Below are 15,774 nucleotides of genomic sequence, written 5' to 3'. Positions count from 1 at the left end.
TAGAAGTACTTCCAGTCCACTTCTGGGTCCACCGGGGAGCACGCAGGGTGGGGAGGGCCCCAGGAGGCACCAGTCCCCAAGCCAGCAGACCTGGAAGTGGACCAGAAGGGCTTCTGGTCTACTTCTGGGTCTGCTGCCGAGTGCACTGGGAAGCCCCCCGCACTTCTGTGGGGCACTCCATGCACCCCAGCATGTGCCCCAGCATGTACCCCAGCATCAGAGGGTTTCAATTCAATTCAGAGAGATTAAAGGGTCCTCTGATTCAATTTGGATTCAGAGATTCGGCCACTGAATCGGGCTGAATCGAATCAAGGACCGAAGCTTTGCACAGCCCTACCTCCCATCACTACTACACAGGTGATATTGCTCGAACTGGTAAACTGACGTATCTCCCAAATGTTATCAGCAGGTCAATCGATTAAATTAATTTCTCAGCACAAAAACATTTAGTGAGTGGAACTGGGGGGCTGAAAGATGTTTTCAGGAAATCTAAACATGGATATATAACTACAGAGTATCTATATTGCCTCTAGGCCAAGCCTGGGACCATGGCTGTGAATTTGACCTGACCCACTTGCTTGCTCTCTGCCCACACCACATCCTGGACATGAGGCAGCATAGCCACCTTACAGCAGCCCTGAATGTGCACCAAGCAGCAGCATACCCGAGATGGAAAGCCTGAAAATAATGCTGGGGTGCATTATCAGAGCCACTCTGCATAACTGTAGCTCTTGACACTTCAAGACCTCTCTTCCCCATCACCTCCATGCTGTGTCGAGGGGCTGAGATTGACCATGCACTCCTATTCTCCATGCATCAAGCTCTGGAAATGAGACTAACTGGAATAAGAGATTCCAATGATTAATTTACCAGGCACGTCTCATGCTAATTGACCTGAATGAAGTAACTAGGAAGGAAGGCTTGGCAGAAAGTTTATGTTAACCACTTTTCAATGAAAGGTAGGGAAGGTTTCTGTGTCCTGTACCCACATGTGGCCATTCCAGCCTGACCTACATGGAAAAAAAAGGTGACCTGCCCTGCTTGTGCCCCAAAGAGAACAGAACAAAGTTACAAGGCTCTGCTCCGTCAGTCTACCACGTTTGGTCATAGCGAGGAGGAAAACACCTCCATCCAATTCCTCGCATCAGTAATCATTTCCCAGCTGCCACAATATTCTGTGATTTTTTTTTTTTAAACCTGCCTCAGCCCACAGTCACCTATGGAAACCATGGCAACCAGCAGTGAAACCTAAGCCTGCTGGAATTGAATTCACTGGCATTTTCTTCTGATAACAAGATTTTGTGCATCTGAGCTAGGCTGTAAGCCTTTCAGTTAAAACTTTTCTCACAACAGCTAGGCAAATAGAGTACATCATTATGGTGAAAGGCGTTCAACTTTGATTCCCTGGTTATGCTCTGATCATTTGCTGTAATTCAGGATTTAGAAAGCACTTAAACACACACACACACACACACACACACACACACACTCGAGTTCATAGGTCTGCTTCCAGTTCAAATCCAGGGTAAAATCCTCCAAAGCATCCAGGAGTATGTTTGCACGGCACAGTGCAGAGATACCGGGAGCAGTAGCACGGCATTACAGCTGTGCTTTGCCTGGGCTAATTGATTCAGAGCTAGCTTCAGTATTTCTGCACAGCACATTGTGGTGTGAACCTATAAGCTAGGAGCTGAAGTCCCAGTGATCTTCGGGGAAGTTTATAGTACATACATGCTACAGGCATACGATAGACCAGGGGCAGGCAAAATGCGACCCAGGGGCCAGATGCAGCCCACCAGGCCATTCTATCCAGCCCGCACGGTCCCCCAAAATTTAGAAAATTAATATTTATCTGCCCTGGGCTGCCTGTCATGTGGCCCTCAATGGCTTGCCAAAACTCAGTAAGCGGCCCTCTGCCCAAAATAATTGCCTACCCCTGCGATAGATGTTCTCCCTCCGCAGCCCACTTCTGCCCCCACTCTACATCCCTCAGTCTCAGGGGAGAGGCACTGACCATGCCCCGAGGGCACCACAACTTGCCAGTCTTGTGCCTGCTGGAAACCCAAAATTAAGTGACTCTGACCAGCTTCATTTGTGCATCCCTTAGTGACCACAGCAATTGACAGGGATCAGTAGCCATGGCATATCAGATCAGGAGTGATATGACCTTTCCAAGCCGTGGAAACATTTAGCTATGTGTTGAAATAATGTGAGGAGATCTTAAAATGATTCTTTGTATTTAATTCTGTGAGAAACTCAGATGAAAACAAAATGGACCCTTTTTTATTTCCTGTGAAAAAGCAGCTGCTGCTGTCTAACCTGCTCTCCCTAAGAGGTTCCATGAGACCAAGTTAAATATGACTCTCTGCTGCTAATACGTTGGGGTATTTTCTTTTTGCTGGTAGTGGAAAGGGCAATTTTAGGAATGGGAAGGTTAAAAATGACAAAATCTTACTTCCAATGTGACATTTTCTCAAGAAACTGGAGTACAGACCATTCATTCCTCTGCATGAATAGGAGTATTATGAGCTGAACCTGGATGTAGGCACGAGTCATCTCTTGCTTCAGTTAAGATACCACTGAAAATCACCATTCATTCAGTTACTCTTAGCATGAACAAACAGCAATTCAAGGGGGTGAAACCTGATAAAACAAAGCTGTAGTATAAACACCTATCTTTATGGACTTGTATGCAAAGCTCTAACACTAGAGGAGAAAAGGATGAGACTCCTAGCTGATAAAAAACAAATAATGGACATGTCTGCATGTGCATGTGAAGGTGACCCAAACTCTGGTGTTTATCATGCTGGGGTTTATTACTCTCGGGTGCCACGTCTACATGCGCGCCTGGGAGTGCAGGATGTTTAGCTAGTTTGGAGCAGCCCCAGTTGGCAGGGGCCCCCAGCTCAAAGTGCTGCGGAGGGGCTGGCTGGGGCATGAGAGTGCTTCAGTGTGGGGCTAGCCAGAAGCAGCCCCTGTACCCCAGGGGTACTGAAGTACCCTTGTTCCCCAGCAATGTTGGGTCAGTGTCTACACGTGCACTGCTGTGGAGCAAAAAACTCCACAGCAGGATAGTAATTGTATTTCCAAGTACTATCCTTGCTGCGGTGTTTATTAGTTTACTCCAGCCTAATAGCTCCACACATGTAGATACCAAGATGTTTACTGTAGAGCTAGTCTACTCCACAGTAAATGTCTCGTTTAGACACACTGAATCCCAGAATATCATTAGTTTGTATAACATCTTCCAAAGCCTTTACTCTAATAAACTCCAGTGGTAGAAACTGAATTTTAATTATTCTCGGCTACCGTCTTGCACTGATGCTGCTACGCTGGTTTCTGACTGTGGTTGGCTGAAACTGAGGCTAAATAATCCTCACAATAGATAAAAAGATAACACTATGGTGTTCTACTTGGTTTATTCATATTTGCAAGTTTAACGTTACAGTTATAAGAGCTGGAAACTTTCCTTGGTTTTGCATTCGCAGATTGGAAGGCAACAGCTGACTCTGGTGACTGATTTCAATTTCTGCATAACACCAGCTATAGGATTTCCCTGAATTAATTTCTATTTAAGTTACAGGAGCTGTGGTTAAAATAGAGCAGTGGTGCTCAAACTCCAGCTGGCAGGCTAACCTGACCCATGAGACCATGTCAGGTGGCCCAAGGAAAACTCTGAAGGTCAGACAGCATGGCCCCAAGTACCAAATTGTGGTGGCATGGAGGCTCACTCGGACCAGATGCAGCATGCAGGGCCAGGCCTGCATGCTCAGTCGCATCCGTAGACCAATGCCTCTTGCTGACGCATGCTGGATCTGGCCAGCAGACCCAACCGAGCCTGTGGACCACTCCCACGCAACTTAAGCAGCCTGTGGGGCTGGTAAGCTAAGCACCTAGGACAAGTGCTTTAACCTTTAGGATACTGGAAAAAACAGGGGGACATGCATGGAAGGATGATTTGGAACAAAAAGTTAAAAAGTTCTATACTGTGAAAGAGAAAAGTTCTGGGGTCAAAAACTCAGCAAGGCCACCAGGTGGGGAGCCCTAGAATTGCTTGGAGCTCAGCCTATGTGGCAAGCCAGGATCCTCCTAAACCTGAGAATAGGTCACCAAGGTGAGCTACTGAGGAACCTGGGACTTGAGAAGCTCGGGAATCCTGCTCTCAGTCCTGCAGCAGTACTGTTAAAAATACAGAGGCTACTGGGTGGGCAACAGAGAAGGACACCTGTCAAGTTTTCAATGAAATCCTGCCTGCTTTGTCTGACTTCTGTTGAATGAACTCTCTCTTAACATCGCTAATTCAATGAATTGACCTTCACTTACATAAATCTGGTCCTTTAGAAAACTTCTGGCTATCTGTAGTTCCAGTGATCTTCACATTCCAGCCATAGACCCTTCACAATGGACTTCGGTAATACAAACTATATCAAATTTATGCTCATAAAATGAGCAATTCCTATTCCTTTAGTACTGGAGCTCTTTGCATTAAAAACATTTAAATAGTCTTCTCTTCGTATTCCATGGTACCTTAATTTCTTTCAGAGCATACTGATCTTGTATTAAGTGGGCACGTCTATATGAGAAGTTTACTGTGGAGCTGCCTAATTAGCTCCGCGATAGTCTCCACATGTCGCCCGATCAGGCCTCAGTAAATTAATAAACTCTGCTGTAGGTTAGCACTTGTACATACTATAGATATGCACACTGAGCGTTAATTGCACATGTAGACATGCTCAGTGGGTGCTCATTTGTTCCTTGAGATTTTCCTTTAGATAAATTACCACTATCCTTAATGAATCCAACCAACCTCTCTCTTAGAAGACTCATTCCCTTCTGAGATGGAGGCTCTCCAGACAATTTAGGCTTCTCTCCCTACAGCAACTAGGCTTACATTTCACAAGAAAACATTACCCTTCATTTTACACCATTTCTGTAGCCCATGCTTCAGTTCCAGGATCATCTTCTTTCCTCTGCTCTTGGGAAAGGACTGATCATTGCTCTTCCATGTTCTCCCAAGTAATCTGTAATCTGAGAGCCATCATATGCAGCCACATCTGCAGTGCCAGTACCCACCATCCCAGCAGAACCTGACCTGCTGAGTTCATAAGCCTATGCAATCTTTCAGCCACATCTTCGTTCTTGGCTGCAGGATGACAGCATGCCGTCTTGTTGTCATCCTGTAACTTGCAGAATGTTCTTTCCATTCTTAGCATCCAGTTCCTAAAGAAAGCTAATGAAAGCTTAGAATCCAAATGTCATGCTGGCCACATAAATAGCTTAAGTGGGCTGGGTGTTTGACATTTCTGATGCCTGATGATGAAATACAGTGCATTGCAGCACCTACATAATTACGGCAAGCCACAGGAAAACAAACGGGTCTGGTTTTAAATATTAGAGGTTGTGACTACACTGAACTATTATGAGAAGCTTCGCATCAGGGTATTACCACCTGTGGAAGCTGACTTTGTGGCAGCACTGACATAAAGAGAGAGTGGAATTTTTATCAACATGTCTAATCTTTCTTAGAGTGAATGTAGATGAGAAGGTGATTAAAAAAGAAAGCACCAATGCTGTCTCTTCAGGAGGGCTGCTGTTAGTGCCTGTGGAAGTGTAAATCTTCCTAGTTTGTAGCTTACTGGCACAAATTTAAAGGTTAGATTTTTTTTTTAAATGAAAGTTGATGCATTCATGTGACTCCAGAACTTTACAAAAATACATGTTATTATATGAGCTTCACAACACATAAGCCACAAGAAGAGATTCCTGAAAAGTCAGTCAAAATCTCTGGATTACCAGGAATGAACCTATGGCTGCCCCTTAGTTGACGGGACAAGCTTACAGAATACTTGAGACGAGGTCAAAGGCCTCTTCTCCACATGCAACACACACATTGTTCACACAGGCAAGTGTTCATATTGATGCCAGCACTGCTGCATTTGGTTGGAGCAAGCTGGGCACATCTATATGAGACATTTACTGCATAGTAAACTAATTAGCTGTGCAGTAAACGTTGCATGTTTACATGTGCACCCCCATTAGGCTGGAGCAAACTAATTTTCTCCTCAGCAGTAAAGAACTCCAGAGCAGTGCATGTGTAGATGTAGCCCTGACTGCCTGGGGCAAGAGGGTGTTTCAGTGTGGGGGCTGCCTGCCAGCTAGCCCCATACTAAAGCACCCTCCTGCCCCAGGCAGCCCCTCTGCAGCATGCTGAGTTGTGGGGAGCAGCCCCAGGCTTGCAGTCTGACCCCCAGGGTCCCTGCTAGCCCAGACTACTCTGACCTAGGTCCACGTGTTGCAGTCCTAGGTGCACGTGCAAATGGCACCCAAGAGCAATAAACTCTGGAGATTATTCATGCACCTTAATTGCATATGGAGACGCACCGGGCATGTCCTGGGTTAGGTCAAAGCTACACAGTTGCATTGAAGTGGTATGAAAGTGATGGTAGTGCAACCTCACTAATTGATTCTCACAAGAAAAGACTATACACCAATGATTACTCTCTGTAATAGCCAGTGTGCCTAATCAACACGCAATATTCAGTTACTATGGTTTGAGCTACCCAAGTGTCTAACTTTACTCAAGCTCCATTCTGTTAGGTGTAGCAAACAACAGGATTACCCCAGATGAAGCTAGAGTAGCTCATATGCCTGCAATGCACCAATCCTTCAATTTTGAACTAAAATGTTCAGCTGTAAAAATTGATCCAAAAAGTATTTTCATTAAACATTTTTAGCTATTCTTCAAAAAACAACTTTGAGTGCTTCCAAGTGGGACAGCAGGAACAGGGGAAACCTTGTACCTGCATGAACCTGCGCGCACATACACACACACCCCAGCCCCATACATTTTTGGGGTCTTATTAAAAAGGCAGTCTTATTATAAAATCAGACCTTTATATGATGTGGATCTTTAGTGGTAATGACAGGGAACCAGAAAAATACAAAGCATCCTAAAACAAAAGCAACTTAACTGGCAAGAACTGAGTTGAATTGTAGACTTTCCCCTTGGAGGCAGTCAACCACATAGCATTTGCCTATTACTGTGGCCATCATAGTCTTTTAAGCTACAAACAAAATTGGCTTTTTGTTGGCTCGATGAACATACACACACTGCCAGCAGAAAACTATCTTTATCATAGTGGAACCTGGCAATTTACAGATTCATAGATGTAGGGTCAGAAGGGACCTTGTAGATCTAGTCTAAACCTGCTCTCTAGTAACTTATGGCCGTTATTCCTTGTTACTCCGGGAGGTGCTTGGGGGAACAAGGTCTCTCCCAAACCCTGCTGGTCCCCCTGGTAAGTTTATAGACGGCTACCAGGTCCCCTCTCAGCCTTCGCTTGCGAAGGCTAAACAGGTTAAGGTCCCGTAGCCTCTCCTCATAGGGTCTGCCCTGCTGTCCCCGGATCATGCGAGTGGCTCTTCTTTGGAGCCTCTCAATGCTGTCCACATTCCTCCTGAAGTGCGGCGCCCAGAACTGGATGCAGTACTCCAGCTGCGGCTGGACCAGTGTTGCATAGAGGCAGAGGATCACCTCCTTGGCTCTGCTGTGATGCATCTGTGGCTGCAGGACAAGGTACAGCTAGCCTTACTGACCGTGTTCTTGCATTGTTGGCCCGTGTTCATCTTGGGGTCAATAAGGACTCTAATATCTTTCTGCCACCATGCTTTTGGGAAGGGAGTTCCCCAGCCGATAGGTATGCTGCTGGTTCCTACTGCCCAAGTGCAGCACCTTGCACTTGTCAGTATTGAATCCCATCTTATTTTCATTCAATTTAAGTTTCAAAACCTAGCAGACTCCCTGAAGCTTTGAAATATGAGAGCAAATAAAAAAAATAGCTTTTAGAGAAAGGAGGTTAGTGTGCATTTGGACCTTGTTACATGTTACACTTTAAGCTTCTCAAATGTTGTTCAGTGTTAGTTTTAGCTCGACTTTATAGTTACACTTCCTGGCTAAAAACCTTCTCTGTCTGTTCCCAACCTGCAGAGCTGACTTGCCCCTAGACAGCTGGCAAGCAAGGGCCTAACTAGGAGCTACAGCTGTGAATTGTCCACACAGAACAGGAAGGTGAAGGAAGGGGACACTGCATCCTGGGATGCTGAAGGATAAATTTGGGCGGCTTCTCTCTGGGGAGCGGTCGCACATTTGTGGACCACAAGTTCGATAACATAGAACAGAGATAAACCTGCCCTTGAGTGGGATAACTTTAAGACTCCTAAAGGGTGCTTAAAACTAGGTTAAATGTTTTAATGCATAGACCATCCATAGGTTAAGAGCCCTCTGAGTGGCCTAAAATTAATGTGCAAGAAAGCCCTTTTTTGCATATCCTGACAATTTACCTTACCTTTAAAGAAAGATGAGGAGGAAGGAGGAAATTAAATGAATTGCAGAAGTCCTGCTTTGAATTATTCAAGGGCAACAAGAGGACCCTTATCCTATTTTGGTTCTTTGAGGTCAAGTATTTCTAGGCAATCTGCAGGATAAGGATGACATTTTGGACAGGTCAGTGTCTTATAGGGTCACAAGAAAGTAGGGCTGGAAGGGACCTCACAAGGTCACCTAATCCAGCCCCTTGCTCAAGGCAGTATCATCCTTTTCTAAACTATCCCAGCCAAGTGCCTGTCCAACTTGCTTTTGAAAGTTTCCAAGATGCAGATCGCTTAGTCTCTTTAGGTAGCCTGTTCCAATGCTTCACCACCCTCCTCATAAAGCTTTTTTTTTCTCTTTGCTCCTTCTTGAAGATTTGCTGCTGCATCTGTTTCCAACTGCATACTAGGCTGGAAGGATCACAAGCCCAAATTCAGAGAAGTAGGGCATGTCCCCACGAGCATGCACGTGTGGTTTATGGCACCACAAACTGCATGATGTGCATGTGCACGTGTTTGTCTCACTGCTAATTTGCAGCGCAGCACTTATTTTTGACACCGGGAGATCCAGTGGTGGACAACAGAAGTAAACAGATTAACTATATGCATCAGTCATGAAGGTTGAAAGCCAACCTGCACCAATTGTGCAGATAGACAGCAGGGCACTCACCCCTATCTAGTAGCAGGAGGTAGGTATATGAATTGGGTTCTTCATTTAGGATTTGACTCTGCTCACATGAAGCAAGAGAACAGATACCTGTCCCATTTGATTTTTCTGGCTGAGAGGAATAAAACAGTTGATATTAAGCCTTATTTATATCCATGCAAAGATTCTACTTGCATTTTCTTTCAACTGCAACAACATTTAATAACTGGCCTAAGAACCTACAAAGAACAGAATCTGTTGGAAGCCAAAATTATTTTTAAATCTTCCCTTCCCCTTCTCTCCTCTCCCTTCCCCCAACATGCACATAATCTGCCTCTTATCCTAAAAAGATAGAACATGCCTTCTGAATTTTTAAACTGTTGGTGCAGATCATAGCAATAGAAAGGCAAAGAATGTAAGAACAGCGCTCATAGCAATGAAGTCAGATTTTTTTTTATTGATGATATGCTCAGCACTGAATTAAAAAAGGACATTAATAAAACAGAACTTTAAACACATACTCAATAAAAGCCACATAGGCAAAATGAAATTTCAAGCTCAGTTTCCCAAGTGACATTATGCCTGCATATTTGCCAAACACTTTAAAGCTTTAAAATTTCCCTTTAATCACAGTGTAATAGTCTTCCATAACACACATTTGTGTCCAATTTTAAAATGCAACAATTTCCTGATTTCCCAGAAGGCACAATATTCAACAAGTGTCCTTTTAAGTAATTATAGATTTTTGTAGCAGTCATTTCATTCCAAGATCTACAGTTTTACGATTGTCCAAAGAAGAAAAAAAAAATACAAAACAAAAACCACAAAATGATTGCGTTTATAACCATGATGAATAACTCTCACTATTGTCAACTATTGTTTATCTAATGGCAATTGTATTCTCAGGCAATTTATGGCCAGCCTCTATACAGAAAATATAGGCCAGTCTCTGTGGATGTGTCTACACGTGCATTTACGCTCGCTTAAATTTACTGCACTAGGCTGGCGTCTATACGTGCAGGTGTTAAGGAGCATTAATGCTATGTGTGGACTGATTTGGGACTAAAGTTAGTCCCAAGTCAGCCCACACACAGTGTTACTGCACAGTAAGGCATCTACACGTGTTACTCCGCAGTAACTAATTGGGCATAAATTTGATACCTACATGATGCAGGTATCAAGTTTACGCTCAAGTTTGCATAAGTCGACATATTTACTGTGTAGTTGATGTGCACATGTAGATGTGCCCTGTATGTTGTAAACAAAGAGCAGTATTTTCAAGTGTCCTTAGTGATAGTGAGTGAAAACTGCTCACTTTTATTCCACTGAATCTCATTAAAGCTCATTCTTTTAAGATAGAAAGCACTGCAGTAAAATTCTCCAAGTACATAAACATAATCAATATGTTTTTATGGTTTCTCAACTGAGGCACCAGGCAGAAGAGCTTTACATTCACATTTTTGGAATAGGAGTTGCAGCCACTGCTATGCTTTCAATAGCGCATTCATCAGAGCCTCTGTGGATTCTGAAGTAACCATTTTCACCCCAGGAAGTTCCCCAGCTGTTTTTCACTATCCAGAATTTCTCACCGGTACCTGGATCTTTGCCATAGCCCACAAGCAAGACAGCATGATTGGTCAACTCAAAAGGGTTGAACTCATCCTGCAGCTGAGTATGATGGTAAATCCCTTCTTTATAGTACATGAAGTCACTATAAACCTCAAAAGCAACAGCCATTGGCCCATTTTTAATTAGTTCGAGCTTCATCAAGGCCTCATTGCAGCCACCATAAAAGCCTCCAACATAGCTGTATTCAGACACATAGTGGTGATAACAGTTCCGCTTGTAAACGCATGGAGAATCTGAGCCTGTGTAAGGGAAACAATCCTCCTCTACCACACCAAAGTCTTGGACATATTTTCCAGCGATGAGGTATGGGAAGCCACCATCACAACCTAAGAAGTCAGAAAGTATCTGGTTATTCCTCAGGGAGATTTTTGGAGTAGGAGAGAGAATGATCAGTCTCCTGAATTAGGTTGCAAAAAACATTTTTTTAAATTAGCTTAAATCTTTACTATCCCCAACATCTCAGATCAGAGTGACCACAGCAAATGCACATTAAAGTTGAAGACGATCATTCCCTTTCCCCAACCTTAACTTGGAAAAAGAGGAAAAACTGCTTAACATACCTCCAGCACAGAGAAGTGTTCCTGAGCCTATTCAGAAGATAGCCCAACTTCCCCTCTGAAACACAGCCATCTCCTACTCTACTTTTGATTAGGATGATGCCCTGTGAACTACAGCAACTGAATTATTTTCATGAAAACCTACAGTTAAAAAAATACCACATACTCCAGGTGTCATTATGGGAACTATGCACTTTCAGAAAAGGAGGGGGGGTAAGTTAGTCACTGTTTTTGCTTTTTCCTTTCCTCTCCACCTGCCTACTGTTTTGGCATACTTGGTTCCTTCCTCCCAAGGCCCAATATGCAACCTGGCTCTTTTAGTGACTCCCCTAGATATTCTGTTGTCTGCAGATGGAGTTCACATCCTGTATCCTACTTCACTATATTTCCCTCTGCAGGTTCCTTTCATTTCCAGCTACTGCTGCACACAGCCAGGCTGCAGGTGAAGAGCATGGATGCCTTTAAGAGTTTTTGTAGAATAAAAAGAGGAAGAGCAGATGGCAAATGGCCAGCCAGTCTCCCACCAGTGATTCTAGCCAATAGAACATGCCCAAGCAAACAGCAGAAGAGATGCTAATGAACCTGGAATATAGTCCACTCTGGTGTAGTCAAAGAAATCAGCTACCACAAAATATAGTCATTCAGTTTGACAGTCGAGAATTAACCACATTTCTCAGTCATGATGTCAACTTATTCCAACAGCTTAGGTTTCCTGCTTTCATGGAGGTACCCATTTCACAGCAAATGAATGATCTTTCTAACCCAAAAACCAAAGGCAGAATTAAAAAACTGGTTACAGATCCATCACAAGAGATTTCACTAGTGCACTTAGATCTGATGGAGTATTCCTCCTGCACCGCTGAATACTAGACTAACACTTTGGTATTCAATGCACTTACCTTGAGAATACTGGCTACAGGACACAATTTGCTGGGTACTAAAAACTGGTGTCTGGGAATTGTTGGTTAGGATGCGAATTCTTGCCTCCAACATGCCCATAGAAGCAAAGGAATAGCAGCTGCCACATGATGCTGGGGAAAAACAGGAAATGCAGTATATCAATAAACTAAGCAAGGCTGGTATGCTGCATGGACATGAACCTAGCATCACACCAAGTGAATTAAACCATGCTTGCTTTTTTCCCCCCTGTGTACACTATGGCCATGTCCAGATGAGAATGGCTGTGTGGTATATGGCACTGCAGACATGTCTGCGGTGCCAACGCCACACATTCAGGCATTCTCAATGCTGCAGTGTAGCAGTGTGGTATTTTTTGTTTGTTTGGGGTTTGTTTTGACCACTGGAGATGCAGGGGTCAAAAAACCTCTGCAAAATAAAGGGGAGTGGCATATGCATGGGTAGCACATGCCACCCAACACCTGGCTGGCCAGAGGCATCCAGCTGCTGGTAAGGCTCTGAGTGGCAGGATCACCGCTGCTGCAGCCCCGGGAGACCCCCAGGACCTCAGGTAAAGCTCAGGCTTCTCCTACCCCACCTGGGGTAACTTGCTGCACACAGGACGGTACATGGCATAGGCATTCCTTGGGGACAAGCAGCAGCAAAAGGCATGCACTGCTTCTTGTCCCCGGGGAAACAAGTGGATGCAGCCTATGACTGCAAGCTAGGCTTCAAAAACTCAGCAAGGTCTCTCAATGTACATTTAACCTTAAACATAGAGGTAAATATGTAGAGAATCCTTAATAAGATCAGCTGAGGTGATCAAAGAGAATGCTTTTTCCTGAAAGAAATTTAAATATGCTTTCTTATTTTAAAATATTAAAAAAAAAAAAATCATAGTTTTAATTAGCTAGTTCTGAAGTTTCATAATGTTCACATATTTACAGAAGGACACGTGCATTAGTAAGTCACACAGGATGCTCTCAATCAACTACTTCACAGACCACCCTTTACAGGGCCTTGGCATGCCTGGTACAATCTGTATCAAGTGAACTCTAGCCATAAGCAACAGCCCATCAGTCGTTTCAGAACTGTAAATTCCCCATATATTTCCACCTCTACAGCTGCTTTGAGAAGAATACATAAGAGTCCAGTAATGTAAATGCAATGGTTTGATGCAATGGATTTTTATAATTATCGTCCCCTAAGGAGCCAACAATTACATAGGCTTTCCAGAGGTACTTAGTTGTCCTCTGCTGCCAGGCAACTACAAGTTAAGTCTTCCTAGCCTCTGTTGTACACCAACATTTAGTGTCACCATTCAGTTTTCATGCTTTCATCTGATCGGCATTCTCTATAATGCACAAAGAACCTGTGAATGTGAGACTCACTGTGGAGGGGAAATTGCTTGGATGAGGTCTTATTCTGTCTATTGCTCATCACCAAGGTGCCTGATTGACTTACCTGCTGTCATGAAATAGAGGGAAATATGGCAAAGATTTAAAAAGGAAGGAGGTTTGGGGGAACAAAAAGACAAACAAAATACCTCGTCTAAATGTGTAGGTGGGTAACAAGCAGGGCTATTATAAAAGCAGGACTTTATGAAATTGTACTGTAATTCAAATGTGAACTTAGCTGCATCTCTGACAAGAAGGGGGTGGAAGGCCCTTTCTTAACATGAATGCTCTTTCCCAGCAGGGCTGATTGAAGTTATGAAAGGCCTCACCCACTCTTGCATAAATCAGAGCATCATTGGTTGCTTGGCCAAGCCACAGAAAGACATGTTTGCTGTGCCTCATTTACAAAGGTATGTTAAATGAAACAGCTTTGCCCTGAAAGCCTATGATACTGTGTTCAAGCCCCCCGCTCTTAAATGCAACAGTACACTTGTCTGAAAAGCCTCCAATATGAGCACCACACAAGTGGAATATCAGCAGAGATACAAAGATAATTGCTAGAGCTGTTGTATGTCCAATGCTTCCCACAAATTCAATTCCAAGTCAATTAGAGGCTTAACTGCATTAGATTCCACTGTGGCAAAGGATCATTAAGTTATGAATAATGACTGAAGAGTGCAGAATTTCAAAGGTGAGGAACCAGGAGGTCATTATCCTTTTCCCTACTCTGCACAGAAATTACAGGAGCTAGAACAGAGTTTTGAGAATTGTAGCTCCCCAGGTCCAATCTGTTACAGAGATGTATTTGCTCAGCAATATTTTCCAACAGTAGAAATAGATGGCAACATAACTTTATGCTACTGTGAACAAGATTATTATTGTGGGTATCAGTGGTACTTGCATTAACATTGCCTTTGATCTCTTATGAAGGACTGAAAGATTTGTTACTTGTGGTATGCAAACATATTCCCAAAACTTTTTAAAATATTCAAGTTGCAGTTTCAATGCAAGAAGCTAGAGGCAATCCCTTTGCCAAGAAGCAGTAAAGCAAGATCGACCATACTGAGAACAGTGCTTCAGGAGGTAAAAGCCTTGGATCTTGTCATGCTCACTGAGGAAAGGAAGACATTTATTTTGAGTAAATGGGAATATGTAGGAAGGACAGGTATAAAGAGAGTGGCTAACACTTGAGAACACTTGGGTAGGGGTTTAGATATTTCTTATTACTAACATCTTTGATTGTGAGCCAGTCTTCCCACATTCTCTCAGCTTTGGCAAGAGAGCAATGCTTTAAGGATATGGCTTCATTATATGGCGGACAGTATCCCATTTTCATCAATAGGAAGGTTTGGAAAACAGTAGCCCCAAACTAATTTTAAATCTAGACTAGAAATTATTCATAGATTTTCAGGCTAAGTAATCAGTAATAGATTTTCCCATTGTATGAGCAAGGAAAAAAGGTTGGCTTTCATTACATACGGGTGTCAGACACTTAGCACTGTTCACACTTCAAGGTTCAAACCAACACTTACTTCTCAACAGATCAATCACGTAACTATAATTGCCCCTAAAATGATTTACAGTAATGAGACTTGAGGGCGGTAGAAGCAATCCTTTAGAGGGTTATTCCTTAAACCTGTATGATAATTTGCTGTCAGCTGTAATTAGTGGAAGAATTAATAACTGAACTTGAACTGTATCAATTCTAATATTAGAGATACCAAAAATCCATCATTGTGACAGCTTGGACAAACAGAATTTGATGCAGATCACCATGCAAAGTGCTCTGGTAAATTACTTTCACTCCTCTAGTAATTCAGACGCTCTGATCGAAAGGAGTATCCTCTAGTTTGACAGGAAGAGTCAGAAACTGTTTCAAGCCCTCTTTAAGTACAAAGTGAGTATTGACCTTCCCTGCCAGCCACAACCAGTCGATTAGCAAAGTGGTTCTTTTTTCCAGGCAATTTCGTTATATACAGATTCACAAAGAAAATCTTGTACCTTGATTTCGCACAGGACTGACGTAGTTGACACCATTAACATTTCTCCAGTCCCAGGATTCTGGCAAACTTGAAGCTTGTTTAAGTATTTCAGGTGTTAGCGGTGCTGGCCTTGGTCTAAAAAGAGAAGAATACACTTCTGATATTAACATGTCACTGTCTAGACAGAAGACTATTAGAGTGCATAAAGCACTGACAACTCTAGGCCTTTACTTCCACAGCCTGTTTCCTAGCTCTACCAGTAGCTACAGTGAGCTGTTTGGAGTAGTGTCCACACATGC

At 43.3% G+C, this 15,774-nt stretch overlaps 1 protein-coding gene across 1 annotated transcript in view; it reads right to left on the bottom strand.

Moving 5' to 3' along the window:
- Positions 1-9,444: 9,444 nt before the first annotated feature.
- Positions 9,445-15,774, bottom strand: part of CTSC (cathepsin C) — a 24,038-nt gene continuing 17,708 nt past the window's right edge. The window contains exons 5-7 of the mRNA XM_006030562.3: positions 15,495-15,610; positions 12,099-12,230; positions 9,445-10,968 (exon numbers count right to left, since the gene is read on the bottom strand). Of these exons, the coding sequence (XP_006030624.1) occupies positions 10,466-10,968; positions 12,099-12,230; positions 15,495-15,610 (751 nt within the window). The 3' untranslated portion in view covers positions 9,445-10,465. The remainder of the gene's footprint in view (positions 10,969-12,098; positions 12,231-15,494; positions 15,611-15,774) is intronic.

This window comes from Alligator sinensis, unplaced genomic scaffold (genome assembly GCF_000455745.1).
Source record: "Alligator sinensis unplaced genomic scaffold, ASM45574v1 scaffold532_1, whole genome shotgun sequence".
Taxonomy (NCBI): domain Eukaryota; kingdom Metazoa; phylum Chordata; order Crocodylia; family Alligatoridae; genus Alligator; species Alligator sinensis.
Note: the sequence above shows the minus strand (reverse complement) of the source record. Positions and strands in the feature narration are given on the sequence as shown.